General features: G+C 43.9%; 1 protein-coding gene across 3 annotated transcripts in view; it reads left to right on the top strand.

Moving 5' to 3' along the window:
- The window catches only part of map2k2b (mitogen-activated protein kinase kinase 2b), a 31,235-nt gene extending 20,977 nt beyond the window's left edge, over positions 1-10,258 (top strand). For all 3 annotated transcript variants that reach the window (XM_084312455.1, XM_084312456.1, XM_084312457.1), the window contains exons 9-12: positions 1,969-2,021; positions 2,248-2,309; positions 2,561-2,606; positions 8,099-10,258. In XM_084312455.1, the coding sequence (XP_084168581.1) occupies positions 1,969-2,021; positions 2,248-2,309; positions 2,561-2,606; positions 8,099-8,209 (272 nt within the window). In that variant the 3' untranslated portion in view covers positions 8,210-10,258. The remainder of the gene's footprint in view (positions 1-1,968; positions 2,022-2,247; positions 2,310-2,560; positions 2,607-8,098) is intronic.
- The last annotated feature ends 7,644 nt before the right edge of the window (positions 10,259-17,902 follow it).

Raw genomic sequence — 17,902 nt, forward strand, 5'->3', positions numbered from 1 at the left:
AGGACACGAGATATACAGTATATATATGTATATGAGTTTATTACATTACATTTGACAGGGCTTTTACAGAACAGTACAAAAAAGATTTATTCTGAAGTCTATTTTCCTTCAAGCATTGACTTTCATATCTTCCATCATATACCACTTATTTTCAGATTTTCATTTCACTGGAAAGAAAATAATAATAATAATAATAATGATAATGATAATGATAATGATAATGATAATGATAATGATAATAATGATAATGATAATGGTAATGATAATAAAATAAGAATAAAGTACTTATATCTGCATTTACTGATGCCAGCCTTCAATTATCTTAAGGTACAACTACCTGAAATGAAAATAAAAGAGAAATGTCAATAGAGGTCAATCAAAGAAGCCATTTGACAGGGTTGAGTAGGAATATTTATTTGCGGTATTGGAAATGTTTGGCTTTGAACCAAAACTCATCTCCTGGATTCGGCTACTATATACTCTTCACCGAAAGCTGCAATTATTAGCAATAAATGACACTCTCAAGCTCTTACCTGTAATTAGGGCTACACGACAGGGTTGCCCACTTAGCCCGCTCCATTTTGCCCTAGCCATAGAGCCTTTCTCCATTGTGCTTAAAACCTTGCAATCAATCTGTGGAATTCATAGAGGAGGTACAGAACACTGAAGTGTCCTTATATGCAGATGATCTGTTACTTTATCTGTCTGATCCTATTAGGGCTGTGCCGAATAGTTCAAAGCTTCGTTCATAATGTTGACATTCAAATTCTAAATCAACATTGACATTTTTTATTTACAACCACAGTCTGACACTGTTGACCACTAGGAGCTGCCCAGTACAACCACAGTCTGACACTGTTGACCACTAGGAGCTGCCCAGTACAACCACAGTCTGACACTGTTGACCACTAGGAGCTGCCCAGTACAACCACAGTCTGACACTGTTGGCCACTAGGAGCTTCCCAGTACAACCACAGTCTGACACTGTTGACCACTAGGAGCTGCCCAGTACAACCACAGTCTGACACTGTTGACCACTAGGAGCTTCCCAGTACAACCACAGTCTGACACTGTTGACCACTAGGAGCTGCCCAGTACAACCACAGTCTGACACTGTTGGCCACTAGGAGCTTCCCAGTACAACCACAGTCTGACACTGTTGACCACTAGGAGCTGCCCAGTACAACCACAGTCTGACACTGTTGACCACTAGGAGCTGCCCAGTACAACCACAGTCTGACACTGTTGGCCACTAGGAGCTGCCCAGTACAACCACAGGAGCACATACTTCAATAGAGGCTCAACTCTATTCTATTCTATCCAGGCTGATTGAATGGGTTGGTGACTAATTATTAATGATAGTCTGGCTGATTTCATGGGTTGGTGACTAATTATTAATGATAGTCTGGCTGATTTAATGGGTTGGTGACTAATTATTAATAATAGTCAGGCTGATTTAAATAGTTTGGTGACTAATCATTAATGATAGTTTGGCTGATTGAATGGTTTGGTGACTTAATACTTTTCTTTTTTTTCTCTTTTGGAAAAACAATGAAAGTGTCATTGCAAAAATAATTGTATACCGGTATATATTTTTTATTTAAATTTTTTTACTGGAATTCTGTTGTCTATTCTAATTCTATTCAGTCAGTTACTGCATTAGAAAACATTACAACGGTAACGTGAACTTGGGTCTGTTTGGAATGTTTATGTTGTCTAGATGAAACTAGCGATAGACCCAGGGTTGTAAGTAACTAAAATAAAAAGAAATGCGAGATGACAGAGAAAGGGGCAGGTAACTAGAGTCGGACATGGGAGTGCATTTTATTTTTTACTTTTGTGGTACTTTTTGGGGCAACCGTAAGCTTGAAAATGTAAGCGACGCAACGGGCACAAACAAACCCGTAGGGACCGACGAGTCACCCCAAAACACAGAGACTTTAACACTGACTCTGGCCTCTCTTGCAGGTCACGGCCTTGCGATGGCTATCTTCGAGCTCCTGGACTACATAGTCAACGAGGTAAGACGTGAATTCAATTCAAATGTCTTTTTTTTATAGTAGTTTCTGAATTGGGACTTTTGTTTTCCCCTCAGCAATTTGTTGTCATTAAAATGATTCCTGATCTACAGTACTGGTTCAGATAGATTGATCTGATACCATTTTTTACTATTATTATTATAGTATTGAGAAACCGGGAGCCTTGTTCTGTTGCTCACACATTAACGTCACTTCTTTCTCCTTTCAGCCCCCTCCCAAACTACCACATGGAATATTCACCTCGGATTTCCAGGATTTTGTGACAAAGTGGTGAGTCACCAATTGACTATTGGGATTGCTCGATTTTTCCAGTGTCAATACAAACGGCACACATACACGGTACACAATAATGTGTGTTTTTTTGTATAAAAAATATTGATATACAGTAACCCAAGGTAATTAAACTTAATCGAAAGTACACACAATTGCATAGGGATCAATGGACGATTGATGGTTGGTGCAGAACATGTCATTGGCTGAGTGAAATGTCATCCTCTCCTGTGTGTCGCTTTCTGTTCCAGTCTCATCAAGAATCCTGCAGACAGGGCGGACCTTAAGATGCTGATGGTGAGTGTGTGGCTTGTGGTTATTATGACCTGAAGTTTGAACATTTCACTTAAACCCTTTCACTACCACACTACAGAAGGTTAACCTTTCACTACCACACTACAGAAGGTTAACCGTCTGTAGTGTGGTAGTGAAAGGGTTAACCTTCTGTAGTGAATGGGGTTAACCCTTTGTCGTGTGGTAGTGAAAGGGTTAACCTTCTGTAGTGTGGTAGTGAATGGGGTTAACCCTTTGTCGTATGGCAGTGAAAGGGTTCAATCAAATCAAATGTATTTGTAAGGCCCGACAACACACGTTAACACTTTCAGTGCCCAGCAGGGGGCGCACATTTAGTGCTTGAATGCCCACCATCCACTTCAATGTTAGCATTAATATCGCCTAATCTATGTTTTAAATTATGGCTATGTGTCTAATCTGCCCGTCGCATTATCAATGACTCATTTCCAGTCAACATTGTCGAAGCGGATTGTTTTTTTATCGGTTCATTTCCGTTTTATAGCATTTTGAAAAGCCCTCGTTTTCACGGGAAAAAAAAGAAGATTCCATGATAATCGCCCTGTACTGTAATATTCTAGAACGTTGTAATTTTTCGGCCTATTTATGAATCGTTTTCAAATAAACGTTAGATTATCGATAGTATATGTGTACGTGTGCACGCTGGTGCCGCGCGCTGAAAATCGATTCTCTCAGTTCCTGATCGCTCTTACAGTCAAACAGCCATATCACATTATAGGGGAAAAGCTTATATCTCCGTGAAAACGGGTCTGATTATCCTAAAGGCGCTCCCATAGTCCAGCAGACTGTACACAGAGCAGACCCCGCGGAGGTCCGCGCGGACTCTTTGAGCCTTCATAGTCAAGCGGACCTCCGCGGACCAATTTCCTACATGTCACGCGGCAGTTTACACAATTGTCCCCACGCTGTTCAACTTCTGTCATGTCGTCGTCATCCGATGTCAAAATAAAGAGTGTTATCTCCGTTTCCAATATTTCGATAATAAAACGGGCAGTTTTACGCACTTGAATAACTGTATATTATAGGCAGCCAGATGCAATGTACCGTATAGGCTTGAGGTGGACAGCGTGTGGTGCTGAAAAGACACGCATTGCATGAAATAAAAGCACCAGTTTTATTTCAAAATATTGGAAACGGAGATAACATTCTATGTTATCTCCGTTTCCAATATTTCGAAATAAAACTGGCAATTTTACACACTTCATTTAGAAAAGCCATTCAAACATCTCTCTTGGCACAGAGCGAGTGTTCAGAGTAAAATGCAGATCGGCGTCACATTAAATGCAGTTCGATGTCAACCAAAACGCCGAGCAGCGTTTTGTGTGACACCAAGTCAGCGGCGCGGATGTCCGCGCGTCAGAAAATAGGAGCTTCCCACCTGTGGGTCTGCTGTCCGCTGAGATCAAAGCTCAAGAGTCCGCGCGGACGTCCGCGGAGTCTGCTCTGTGTACAGTCTGCTGGACTATGGGAGCGCCTTAAGACTGGTCAAATAGATTCCTTACCTGAGATCAGATGGTATCCAAATGGATTATTCCAATTCCTGATCGCCATTCCAAAAATCTATCCTTTTATTGATCCCACGCGTATACTGTAAAACACATATTACACGCTGTGCTGAGGGTCCACAATGAAGCTGATCGGCTCCGGTTACATGCGTGAGAAGTAAAATGTGGATTCCGGAGTTTTTTTTTCTCATGCATTTTCATTGAGTCCAATCCAAAAGGTTGCATTACCATCTGGGAGACGATAGGGGGCGCTTTTTCACATCTGAGCGCCTGGCGGGGCTGCTGTACCAACGATCGCTAATAAAAGAAATTAAACAAGAATTCTCGTGATGGGCATTCAACCCGCGGGCTGATAACCCGAAATATCTCGTGATGGGCATTCAAAGTGTTAATGTCCTCATGGGCCGGACACGTCTTCTTTAACACTTTCAATGCCAACGACGAGATACCTCGTTTGTTCATGCCGACCGTTCATTGCCAACGACGAGAGATCTCGCTTTTTTTTTTATTAGCGATTTGAATTCATATTACATCAATCTAGTCTCACGTTAGTGCTACAAACTCTCTCTGAGCTCCATTGGGAAAATACCGCCCCCTATCGTCTCTCCCTGTTGTACTGCACCCCTTTGGAATGGATTGAATGAAACACATGGTAAAAGAAAAATCCTGCTTCCTCATTTTACGGTACTTCTCGGGCAAGTCACCCGAGAGCATCGGATTCATTGTGGACCATCAGAACAGCGTGGAATACATATTTCCAGTACCCAGCGTTGGATCAATAAACGCGATCGATATTTGGAATGGCGATCAGGAATTGGAATAATTGGAAACATCTGATCTGAGGTAAGGAATCTATTTTACCAGTCTTAGGATAATCAGACCTTTTTTCACAGAGCTATCAACGTGTGCCCTATGTGTGTGTGTGTGTGTGCTGATCAGGAAATGAGAGAATAGATTTTTCAGATCGCTTCTATAGCGTGCATACGTACACATATACTATCGATAATCTAGCGTTTATTTGAAAACGATTAATAAATAGGCCGAAAAATTACAGTGTTTTTTGTGTATTCCAGAATATTCCAGTAAAGGGCGATTATCACAGAATCTTTATATTTTCCTGAAACTTAAAAAAAACGAGCGTTTTTCAAAATGGTATAAAACGGAAATGAACCTATTAAAAAAAACAATCCGTTTCGACAATGTTGACTGCAAACAAGTCATTGATAAGCGATGGCCAGATTAGACACATAATTTAAGACATAGTTTATGCGTTTGCAAATATGAGAGCTCTATCATTGAAGTGGGTGGTGGCATTCAAGGGGGGTAAGGTGCACCGCATGGCTGGCAATGAAAGTGTTAAACAAGTCAAGAAGAAACATCACAATAAATCAAGAACAAAGACAAAAACACCATAAAGTCCAAAAAATGTAAAATAAATGCAAAATAAATGCAACACTCCCAGACATACCCCACGCGAAGGTAAGGAAAAACTCACTAAAACCTAGCAATAGGAAAAAATGCACCACAAGTTAACCCTTCTGTATTGTCGCAGTGAAAGAATTAACCGTCTGTAGTGTGGTAGTGAAAGGGTTAACCGTCTGTAGTGTGGTAGTGAAAGGGTTAACCGTCTGTAGTGTGGTAGTGAAAGGGTTAACCGTTTGGTAGTGTGCTAGTGAAAGGGTTAAGCAGTCTCCCTCCATCTACAAGTAACCCGGTGAACCATTACGGACCCTGGTGTCCCCCGTCAACACCACAGTTCTTCTTCGTTGGTGAACCATTACGGACCCTGTTGTCCCCCGTCAACACCACAGTTCTTCTTCTTCGTTGGTGAACCATTACGGACCCTGTTGTCCCCCGTCAACACCACAGTTCTTCTTCGTTGGTGTACCCCCTGTTGGGATTTGGATATAATCAGCCAGTAATCACCTCGTCATCTGGTGGCTCTCTCTCTCCATCGTGAAGTTCCTGCGTTGTGTTTATCTCTTTGTCATCGTACTAGCTGATACACCATATCTTCCCCGTTGGTACATTCGTCTCAAAAATAATTAACGAGACACTGGAAACGGGATACCTCTCCTGGTGTTGACGTTTATTCTCATAAACATACTATGTACAAGATGGAAAAACAGTTCTGAAAGGTCCTTGAAAAATATATTGAATTCATTATCTCTACCGTCTCTTCTGCTATTAGTCCAATGGTGGTTGAGGCCTCGTCGTTAGCCACAAACCTTCCCTGTTAGCTGAAGCCAGCCCCCTCAAGGCCTAGGATGGGGGGGGGCCTCCCATCACCCTCTCGCTAGTGCTCTGTCTCCCTGTCCACGTCTACACGTCTCAGCCTCGTGTCCTATTCTAACTTACACCGGAAGAAACTCACAGCTAAATAACGTCTTTCCCCTAGCAACGGAGGTAGCCCCGCCCATTTTCTCATTACTAAGTGACACGATACCATGGCAACGACGCTCTGGTCACCTCTGACACGCTAACGTCCCTTTCTATCTCCCCATAGCTCTCTCTCTCTCTCTGACCAAACCTCCCCCACCAGCGGCTATCAGTTGTTGATGTTAACAACTTGGCTGCCGACCTAATCCTCATCTGCTGCTATTAGTCTGTGGCTTCCCCAGTCTAACTTGAAAACACACACGACTGATACTGTCCTCCTCATCTGAGATCTAAGAGTAGATGCTGTCATCTACAGATATTTACATTATGTACACATTGAAAAACAGGGCCATTCTATCAACCCTCAACACCACAGTTCTTCTTCGTTGGTGCAGACTCCCTAATTCAACGTCCATTCATTTCCAGGACCTAGTCTGAATATCGTACCTCCCTGAAATTGACGGCACACAATGTACCGTCAAATTGATGAATGAATCAATAGAACATAGAATTCTTAGTGGTATTTGTTTGTTTGGCATATGATGTTGCTTTACAGTTTTATTTACTTCCTTTTTTTTGTTTTTTTTACCTTCTCTTTCTCCAATTTTTGTCTCTGTTTTTCTCCCCGTCCCAATTTAGTCGTTGTGCCAATTCCCCCCCTCCCCTACCTGGTTGTTGTATGCATGTTCTCCTACGAGTCGGTACAAGGGCGTCCCGAAGCCGATCGCACGCTTCCTCCGCTACGTGCGGCGACTGCCAGTGACGTCTTTTCACTTGGCAGCGAGGACTCTCATTGGTGAAGTGTAACGCGTGGGAGGGCACGCTATCTCCACCAAGTCATGCCCCCGCTGAGCAAGCGCCGAGACCTGACCTGTAGGCGTCGCTGTCCACAACGCCAGATTCCCACCCACCAGCTTCCCACCCCCTAATACTGCCAATTGTATTAGTATGAACGACCAGCCAAGCTGGTAGCAACGCCGAGAGCTGGGCTCGAACCCAGCATCTCCTGCGTTGGTGACGAGCGCAATCTCCGCTACGCCACCTGACCGCTTTACCTCCTTTTTTTAAACGTTTTTTTTTTAATTTGTTGTTTTCCCCGTGTGACACCAAACTGAGGTTCAAGTACAATTAAACATACTGCATAAGGAAAAAAAGTCCTTTACCAAAGGCATTCAAATGGCAACAATAGCTCCCTAAATAGCCATGACGCATAAAGATTGTACATGGAATTCCATAGGAATGGACAGGGTCTGACAATAACGAGTAACGGCAGTGTTGACAGTATTGACAATGGGGATAGTAGAGGTTGCTAGCTCGCTGAGATTGAGGTACACTGCTGAAAACTAAACCGTGTCTATGAAAGTCAAGTGTTTCCTTGCATTTATGCTTACAATAGTACAATCTTATATTATCAAATCTTTGTGATCGGATTGCAAAATGACCATTGATATACAACGAGTAACCATATAAGTAATTTCTATTCTATTTATCATTCAGTTCTGTTCAAAAACCTTTCTAGTTACACAAACATGTTGACCAGGACTATTGCCCTATTTTTTGCTTAACTTAGTTTTTTTGTCTGCTTTGTTACAGAATCACACGTTCATCAAGCGATCTGAGGTGGAGGAGGTCGACTTTGCCGGGTGGCTCTGTAAAACCATGGGGCTGAACCAACCGAGCACTCCTACACGCATCGCAGACTGAACACACACACACTACACTCACACACACCGCATGTACACAAAACAGACTAGCTGCTGCCTGAATTCATACATGAACACACGTACAGTACATGCATACAGTATATACATCTTGTTAGCCTCCTCTCTCAGGTGATTGATTGATTGATTGAAAACTTTATTTAACAGATTGCAGAATGGGTACAATACAGTATGGCTCAATACACACAATTGTTAAGGGGATGCAGACCAGAGAGAGACTTTCGTCTTGTTTACATCAGGGTCCCCCATTTTCAATTCATAATGAAATTATGAACCTCTGAACGCTCCTTGTATCAAATCCAACAATCATGAGTAGATCCTCCGATCGTGTCGAAAATCTACAATCAAAACCTTAAAAATGCGCCTTCATAGACGTCTCTTATCCATAAACGATTCCTTCCTGAATTGTGCTACATATCCTCTGAATGTCTGTTGCCAACACATAGAGGACTGCTGGTCATTGACCATAATTCACACGGCGGCCATTTTGCTCTTATGTCATGCTCGGCTTGGGATTTCTTAATTTCTTAACCCCCAACCTGAAGCATGACATAAGAGCAAAATGGCCGCCGTGTGAATTATGGTCAATTATAGTTTATCTTTGACTCTGACCAGAGGGCCATTTAATCACTTACTGTATGTGTGTGTGTGTGTGTGTGTGGGGGGGGGGGTCAACATATATATATACGTACCTGCATGAATCTGTTCCTCTTTATGAATGATACGTTTGGGGTATGTTCTAACTACAGTATGTTGGAGTACTATTCACCACTACCCTCCAGTTTATATCCTTTCACTTTGTTTCATTTATTCACAGCCCCGCCGCCAATCAACACAGCGGAGTCTTCTAGAGACATATTTCATATTAATATGCACACATAATATATACAACAACTGCAGTTCATACTTATCTGTTACCTTATTATTATACATTTTTTTTTTTTTTTACATCGTTTTTATTTATCTGCTTTGCTTTTTCGTCGTCACTTCTGAATCCCTCTATGGAACTCTCGCCGGGGCTCACGAGAGGAGTGTGTGTGTGTGACATCGTGTTATCCCGGGTGTCACACACAACAATGCGTTTCTCTATAGATTGATACATATACCAATATGTTTGTCTATTTTGACAAACATATTCAGATATGTAGGGATCAAATGCATATTGGTTTCCTCTTTATTTTCTTTTTTCTAACGGATGCGCTTTTGATTAGTCGGCAGAAGCGGACTGAGGGTTCTAAAGGAATTTCTGAAAGTACGGGAATGTTTTTTTTATTTAAAAAAACTTTAATCACAGTTACTGTCTGGGACGGCGACGTTATATTCACAATGGCAAGCCCCCCCCCCCCCCCCTGATAAGTCCATCTTGTAACGGAGTCGTGCGCGCTGCCCGAAGCCTAAAGTAAGACTGATATTTCTCTCTCGGCCAGAGAGGCGGTCCACACACCTCTGGTTTCTACTAACGTCCTTTTTCCCCCCGAAACATCCTTGAGGTGAAGCAATGTCGTAAACATTTTAGCATGAACCTCGATGTTGATGCAAAAAAGGATAGAAGAAAAAGAGAGAACAAAACGGTTGCAACCCCCCCATTCACTCACACACGCACACGCACTTCGTCAAGTCGTCTCTCAGTGATTTAAAGCAACGACCTCCTCCCCCCCTTTGTTCTCACATCCATTGGATCATCTGAAGGGGGAACAGAGGAAGTTGTTGACCAGTTACTGAGACGCGGCCCCCGGCCTGTGTGTCTGCCCTGAACAGGCTCCTTTTGTCTCCCCGAGAGAGCGAGCGAGCGAGAGAGAGAGAGAGAGAGAGCTGCACGGTGACACTGAGCAGTCTGAGGTGAACACAGTTCAAACAGTCATCTCTCTGTGTACACGTCACTTAATGTAAAGAACTGGACGTGGGTTTGCCACGAAAAGGGGTCACAAACCGTGCGTCCTCCTGGGCGGTCTCTGGATGATGGGCCCTGTTTTCACCGCTTCTTTTGATTTCTCTTGTGTGTTTCCTCTTCTCAATAACGGTTTAAAGATGAGGGGGGGGGGTTGGGTGGGTTTTTATGGCAAAACCATCAAAAGCTTTGTCTTTCTAATGGAGTCGTCATTGTTAATAAATGGTATGTATTGTCACAACGCAAAAAAACACAATCTTCATTTCATATCTGCCTCCCAGAGCACTGCGTCTTCTTGTGTTACACCCGTGCCGCCAGAAGGGGGAAGCATGCTAGGGACACACACGGCAGTGAAGCGTTCAGATCTGTCCCTATCATTCAATTACGAGCACAAAACATTTGAGTACCAAACACACGCAATGGGAATCTACGTCTAGGGAATTGTATAAAGATACAAATACTACTCATCCATTGTCTTCCATCGAAATGTCCTGGTAAATATTGCGGAGGGAGACGGAGACGGGGACGGGGGGGGGAAAGTAGCCGTTACAATGAAGAGCCACTGAGATGCACGGCTTCGTTTGTGGCATCTGTGATTAATCTGCGTCAAAATGCAGTTTACGTTTTTGGAGCGATGAGGAAATCCCTCCGTGGATGTGTGTATCAACTTCAGGCTGAGGGGGGGGGGGGGGGCCTCGAGCTGGAATTAATGCACCGTGTTGCAGTAGGTGGGGGGGGGGGGGGGCGACGACTCCACTGCAGCAGGGAAACGGCAAAGTCTGCAGTCATTAATATGCAAATATGCAAATGAGAGGGTAATTAAGATTGGGCGTTTGTCAGTGGCTCTTTGATTGCTAATGAATTCCAATCTGCAAGAAGGGGGGGGAGGGGAAGAGGAGAAGCAGACGAGCGAAAGGAAGAGGAGACGGTGTTCATCTGTGAGGAAGAGGAGGGTGTTCATCTGTGAGGAAGAGGAGGGTGTTCATCTGTGAGGAAGAGGAGGGTGTTCATCTGTGAGGAAGAGGAGGGTGTTCATCTGTGAGGAAGAGGACGGTGTTCATCTGTGAGGAAGAGGAGGGTGTTCATCTGTGAGGAAGAGGAGGGTGTTCATCTGTGAGGAAGAGGAGGGTGTTCATCTGTGAGGAAGAGGACGGTGTTCATCTGTGAGGAAGAGGAGGGTGTTCATCTGTGAGGAAGAGGGCGGTGTTCATCTGTGAGGAAGAGGAGGGTGTTCATCTGTGAGGAAGAGGACAGTGTTCATCTGTGAGGAAGAGGAGGGTGTTCATCTGTGAGGAAGAGGACGGTGTTCATCTGTGAGGAAGAGGGCGGTGTTCATCTGTGAGGAAGAGGAGGGTGTTCATCTGTGAGGAAGAGGAGGGTGGTCATCTGTGAGGAAGAGGAGGGTGTTCATCTGTGAGGAAGAGGAGGGTGTTCATCTGTGAGGAAGAGGACGGTGTTCATCTGTGAGGAAGAGGAGGGTGTTCATCTGTGAGGAAGAGGAGGGTGTTCATCTGTGAGGAAGAGGAGGGTGTTCATCTGTGAGGAAGAGGAGGGTGTTCATCTGTGAGGAAGAGGAGGGTGTTCATCTGTGAGGAAGAGGACGGTGTTCATCTGAGGAAGAGGAGGGTGTTCATCTCTGCTCGCCTCGTTGTGAGGAAGAGGGCGGGGGGGATGCATTAGGGCCCGCAGAACGCATGTGGCCCTAAAACAAACAAAAACTGAAGAATTAATTAATGTGTTTTTCCTGCAGAAATACTGAAATCTTACAGAAATCGGAAATGTCATCGTGATACGATGCGGTCATGAGCCACACGTCAAACATAAACCAACAAAAAAAAAAAAAAAATGCCCGTTCAAAAGACACGAGTCTGGAAGGATGGATGAATAAAGTTGACTGATGTGGAGGAAAGTGAATGAATGATCTTTATTGTCTTTTGTAACGGGTACAATGGAGCTTAAAATGCAAGCCCTAGGTGCTAACAATCAACACGGTCCTAAGATCATTAAAGGGGAACTATCTTATAAATGGCCTTTTTGAGTGTTTTGCATTGTTTCCTAGCTATGTGAACTTATATTAATATCATCTATGTCTCAAAATTCTCATATTGGCGCATTCTTCCAATTCTCCTCTCACAATATTCACCCTCACTGAACTGAGTCATTTGAAAATGTGATGATTTGTGATGTCAGAAAGACACCGCTGCATGTTAATGTTGAGATACAAGATGAGCTGCACACAGTGGCTGGACCTGGAGCCCAGGCTCAAAACGGCTCGAGATCTTGAGGTAGAAAAATGCTGTTTTTGAGGACTTGATTAGAAATACAAAACAATGAATAAAAAAAATATATATATTACAGAGGTGTTCCATAGACTCACAGGAATTGTGTAAAAGTGCCCAAATAGTGAAAGAAATAGTAAAATAGTTCCCCTTTAAAAACAAGAATGAGACATAAATAGGGCGGGGATATACAATATTGCGCTATTCCCTTGGTGTTACACAGTCGTTTCTCGTATTGTACGGGGGGGGGGGGGGGTTGCAGAGGAGATTGTTTTGCTTAGATTATGGCCCTGGGGTAGAAAATGAACTTAAAAGTCTGTTAGTCCGGGTGGGTATGACACTGAAACGCCTGCCTGAGCGCACAGCCGTATGAGGTGTGCGTTGCCAGGGTCATGGTGTGGGTCTTTGAGGATTTTGACTGCCTTCTTTGAGACCGCGGGAGTTGTAAAGTTCTTCCAGGGAGGGGAGAGGGCATCCAGTAATCTTCTGGGCCCAGTTGACGACCCTCTGGAGCGCTTTTCTCTCTGCAGCTGAGGAACCACACGCTGATGATGCAGTACGTGAGGATGCTTTCCACGGAGCAGCGGTAAGAAAAACGCAAGCGGGTCTTGTCTGAGGTGGTAGTTTCTGAGTATTCTCAGGAAGTAAGAGTCTCTGTTGTGCCTTCTTAGTATTGAGGATAAGAGTATGACGTGCTGCAGTCGGACCAAAGCTCTAGCGTAAAAAAGGGTGTTGTAGCAGCGCTTTAACAATTAACAGTGTACTGTGTACCGTCACTAAACACACAGCGTGGCAAACCGCGCAGGAAGGGAGATGGAGTCCCGCTCGTTAACCCTTTCACTGCCGCACCACCAAGTGGTTAACCACGACAATACAGAAGGTTAACCCTTTCACTGCCGCACGGCAGCAGGTTAACCCTTTCACTGCCGCACGACGGAAGGTTAACCCTTTACTATCACACAGTAAAGGGTTAACCTTCTGTCGTGTGGTAGTGAAAGGGTTATGGAGAGATGTGAATGACCCCTGTTGAGAGCGGAGAGACATAGAGGGGGAATGGGAGAGAAATGGAGAGAGAAGCTCGGATATCTTGGCAGGGGGCTGGTAGAGAAAGACAGAGGGAGAGACTGAGAGATAGTGGGAGAGAGAGACGGAAGGAGAGAGACTGAGAGATAGACAGGGAGAGAGACTGAGAGTTAGTGGGAGAGAGACAGAGATAGTGGGAGAGAGAGGCGGAAGGAGAGAGACTGAGAGATAGACAGGGAGAGAGACAGAGTTAGTGGGAGAGAGAGAGATAGTGGGAGAGAGAGACTGAGATAGACCGGGAGAGAGAGACTGAGAGATAGTGGGGGAGAGAGGGGGCTGCGGTGCCACCATGTCATGTGACACAAACATGTTATTTAGATATTTTTGGCGAGCAGCAGCGGGGGGGACCCCACTTCACCCACGGGGGGCACACGCTGCCGTTACTGCCGTTTCAGTGGTCCCTCGACGCCCGTGCATCTTCCCCTCTCACACATAAAGCGTGAGAGAGCGTGTACGCGAAATAACCACAGATTAATCTTATGAAGAATGGGGGGAAAAGCAGCTGTTCCTGTCACCTTCTGGCCTAATGATTCCCTCGCAGAGTGCTGTATAGCCTTGTGTATATGTTACAAACAACATGGCTGCTTGAGAGGACACACAACTCGGAGAATCCACCACAATGTTTGTATATTGTACAATAAAGTTACCTCAAGATTATGAGCAATGTACAGTTTCTTCCCCCTCAAATCTATACTCTTTTCAGACTCCTTTTGTACACATGAACAGTAGACCTACTGTATATTTGTAGATCTGGTATGTCATAAATGTCTAGATGCAACACTACGGTCTACCTGTATGTCATATATGTTATGATGAATTGAAAATGGGGGACCCTGATGTAAAGACGAAAGTCTTTCTCTGGTCTGCATCCCCTTATTAACAATTGTGTGTATTGAGCCGTACTGTATTGTACCCATTCTGCAATCTGTTAATACAATTTTCAATCAATCAAGCACACACACATACATTTTTTTTTTTAATAATAATAAAACTAAATAGGTATGAGCCCAGTTCCCAGAACTCTTCTGTCTGGGCTGCAATGGAGAGGGGGTTGTTGAGGGTTACGACATGTCTTACAGGAAACAGGAAACCAGAAGTCATAACAGGAAGCCCCAGGTTTTTATATACTGTACCTGATGCGTAGGTGTCTGCGCCAGGGGTAACCCACTTAGAGAGGTCTAGTGCTTGTACATGTGAAAGAAGAGAGCCTCTGCGAGGCGTGGGTGGGGAGAGGAGGGTGAATTAATGAAAACTTTATTTAACAGATTGCAGAATGGGTACAATACAGTACGGCTCAATACACACAATTGTTAACCCTTTCACTGCCACACGACAGCAGGTTAACCCTTTCACTGCCGTACGACAGCAGGTTAACCCCTTTCACTGCCGCACGACAGCAGGTTAACCCTTTCACTGCCGCACGACAGCAGGGTTAACCCTTTCACTGCCGCACGACAGCAGGGTTAACCCTTTCACTGCCGCACGACAGAATAGTGATAGTAAAGGGTTAACCTTCTGTAGTGCGACAGTGAAAGGGTTAAGGGGATGCAGACCAGAGAAAGACTTTCGTCTTGTTTACATCAGGGTCCCCCATTTTCAATTCATTTTCAACACGTTTGGGGCTCAGGAAAATGGGGACTTCCACTCTAACTATAATCTTTGCATCTTGTGTCTCACCACGGTGCACCTTGACGCAGTACTGCCACTTGTCCTACTTTCTGAAAGGCAGCGAATCCAAACACTGTTTGATGTTTCAAAATCCGGATGAAACAATATGATGATCGCTGTCATCATAGTGGAAACACGTGCTCCGTCCCCCCCCCCCCAGGTGTAGAAGCCTGGCAAGTAAATCTGTGACGACGAGAGACTCCGTTTTGTCATAATGGGGTTGATCCGCTCACTTTCCCACCGCTTCCAACTTCCACGTCTGCTGCGAGTTCACCCAGAGCCGAGTTGTGCTAATTCAGACGAGTGTTGCCTTTCCAGTCTGATCATTTTCACGCGTGTCTTTTAGGATACACTGTATGGCTTGCTGCTTATTTGCATGCTATACTAAATATAGATAGAGTTGTTTTTACTTGTCACCGGTGTTATTTGACATGCCCTGAGTGGGAGTTGAACCCCGGTCTCGCGCGCCGCGGGCGGCATCACAGACCACTGTACCAAGAGATGAACTCACTTCTTGGTAATGGGTCTGGACGCCTCTGGGGAGTGAGTTTACTTGCAGTACCGCTTAACGTCCACAGCCACTTCACTACACTGTCCACCCGTGACTGTGGATAGACACGCGTACGGTACCTCCGTTACACTCACATGCAACTCTATTAATGCTATACGTTAATCGTGGCATCTGGAGGTCGGATTGATTGATTGGTTGATTGACATTTTTATTAACAGATTGCAGAATGGGTACAATACAGTACGGCTCAATACACACAATTGTTAAGGGGGATGCAGACCAGAGAAAGACTTTCGTCTTGTTTACATCAGGGTCCCCCATTTTCAATTCATCGTAACATATATGACATACATGACATACAGATAGACAGTACTGCTACATCTAGACATTTATGACATACCAGATCTACAAATACAGTACTGTTTGTGATACGAAAAGAGTCCAGAAAAGAGAGTATATACATTTGACATAGAAACTGTACATTGGAGGAGGTTGGGGGGAGGTTGGCTAGGAGGAGTGGGTGGGGGACACTGTACAACTGAACAAGCAAAACTGTACATTGGAATATTGACAAGACCATACTTGGTCATTTACTGTACATTGGAGGGGGTTGTGTTAGGACATTTACAGGGGCCAGTTTCCAATTGCAGTCTCTAGTGATTCATCTACAAATCTACAAATACAGTACTGTTTGTGATACAAAACAAAAGAGTCTAAAAAAAGAGAGTATATACATTTGAGGGGGAAGAAACTGTACATTGGAGGAGGTGGGGGGGGGGGGGGGTAACTGTACATTGGAGGGGGTTGGGTTAGCACTGAAGACAGTGGGTGGGACCTGTTTCTCCGAAGCACATGTCCAGGTGTGCAAAAGACACTCTTTTTCCGTGCTATGAAATGTTCTGGGAGGATTCATTGTGTTCATCTACTCCGTCTTAAACGCTGCCCGTGTCTGTGAACATTAACCACCACTCTGTCGCAAACTTAAAAATCTAAGCGAGAACTCTGGAATTTGGGATGTCATCTGGATATAATGCTATATATACCGTATACATATATATATTCATTTATTACCATATATATATATATCCACCTGTCTGTACATACCTGCATATACTCCTTTTTATATATCTGTAGATACTATATCTATATCTGTTAGGGGTGTAACGGTACACAAAAACCACGGTACGGTACGTACCTCGGTTTTGAAGTCACGGTTCGGTACGGGTTTTCGGTACAGTGGGGCAAAGTTTGGCTTTCCATGTTCCACTCAGGGGTGATGTAGTGTACAGTAACTAATTGTACTTGTAGGGCTGTCAACGAATATTCTATATTGAAATTAATAATCGACTTGTAAAAAAAATATATATATATATATATATATATATAATTATATTAGATTGTGAAAAAAACAGCCCCTGTGGGGGGTCGTTAGTGGTTAACATACCATTGTATTTGTTCGGTACACTACACAGCCATTCGGTACGGTACGGTACACACTGAAACGGTTCGGTACGGATACGTGTACCTTTACACCCATAATATCTGTACATATCCCTTACCTACTCTTACTAGTTATGCTGCTGGCCAGTATGACTTACTACCATAGTGTCTTTATACCTGTATCACTGTACATACAGTATTTATACTACAACTCCATACATACATCTGATTAGCACTATTACTCAGTAGTACACATTTATATATTGTATAACCAGTTTAATCACACGTACATTGTATATTACTATTGCACTTTACTGTTACATTTGCACTCTGGTTGGATGCCAAACTTCTTGGTACTGTACTTGTGCTGTATGATGACAATACATTTGAATCTAATCTAATCTAAAAAATATGGGGCTTCTCCATGTAGACAATGAATGGAGCTCTGACTTCATGAGGCCATAGGATGTTTGTGTGAGCTCTCTTACACCCAAATGAGGGTCACATTCTGGTTCAGACCGGTTAGCAATACAAGAATAGAACCCTCGTTTTGGGGTGCGAGAACTGAACACCTCAGAGCTCCTCAGTTCGGCACCCCATTCATTGTCTATGGAGCACCCCCACAACACTTAACCCTTTCACTGCAGCACTACAGAAACGGTTAACCCTTTCACTGCGACAATACACAGAAGGTTAACCCTTTCACTGTTACCCTACAGAAGGTTAACCCTTTACTATCACACTACCGACGGTTAACCTTCTGTAGTGTGGCAGTGAAAGGGTTCACATCTAGTCGACGTCACACAT

Source organism: Notolepis coatsorum, assembly GCF_963971535.1.
Source record: "Notolepis coatsorum genome assembly, chromosome: 4".
Classification (NCBI taxonomy): domain Eukaryota; kingdom Metazoa; phylum Chordata; class Actinopteri; order Aulopiformes; family Paralepididae; genus Notolepis; species Notolepis coatsorum.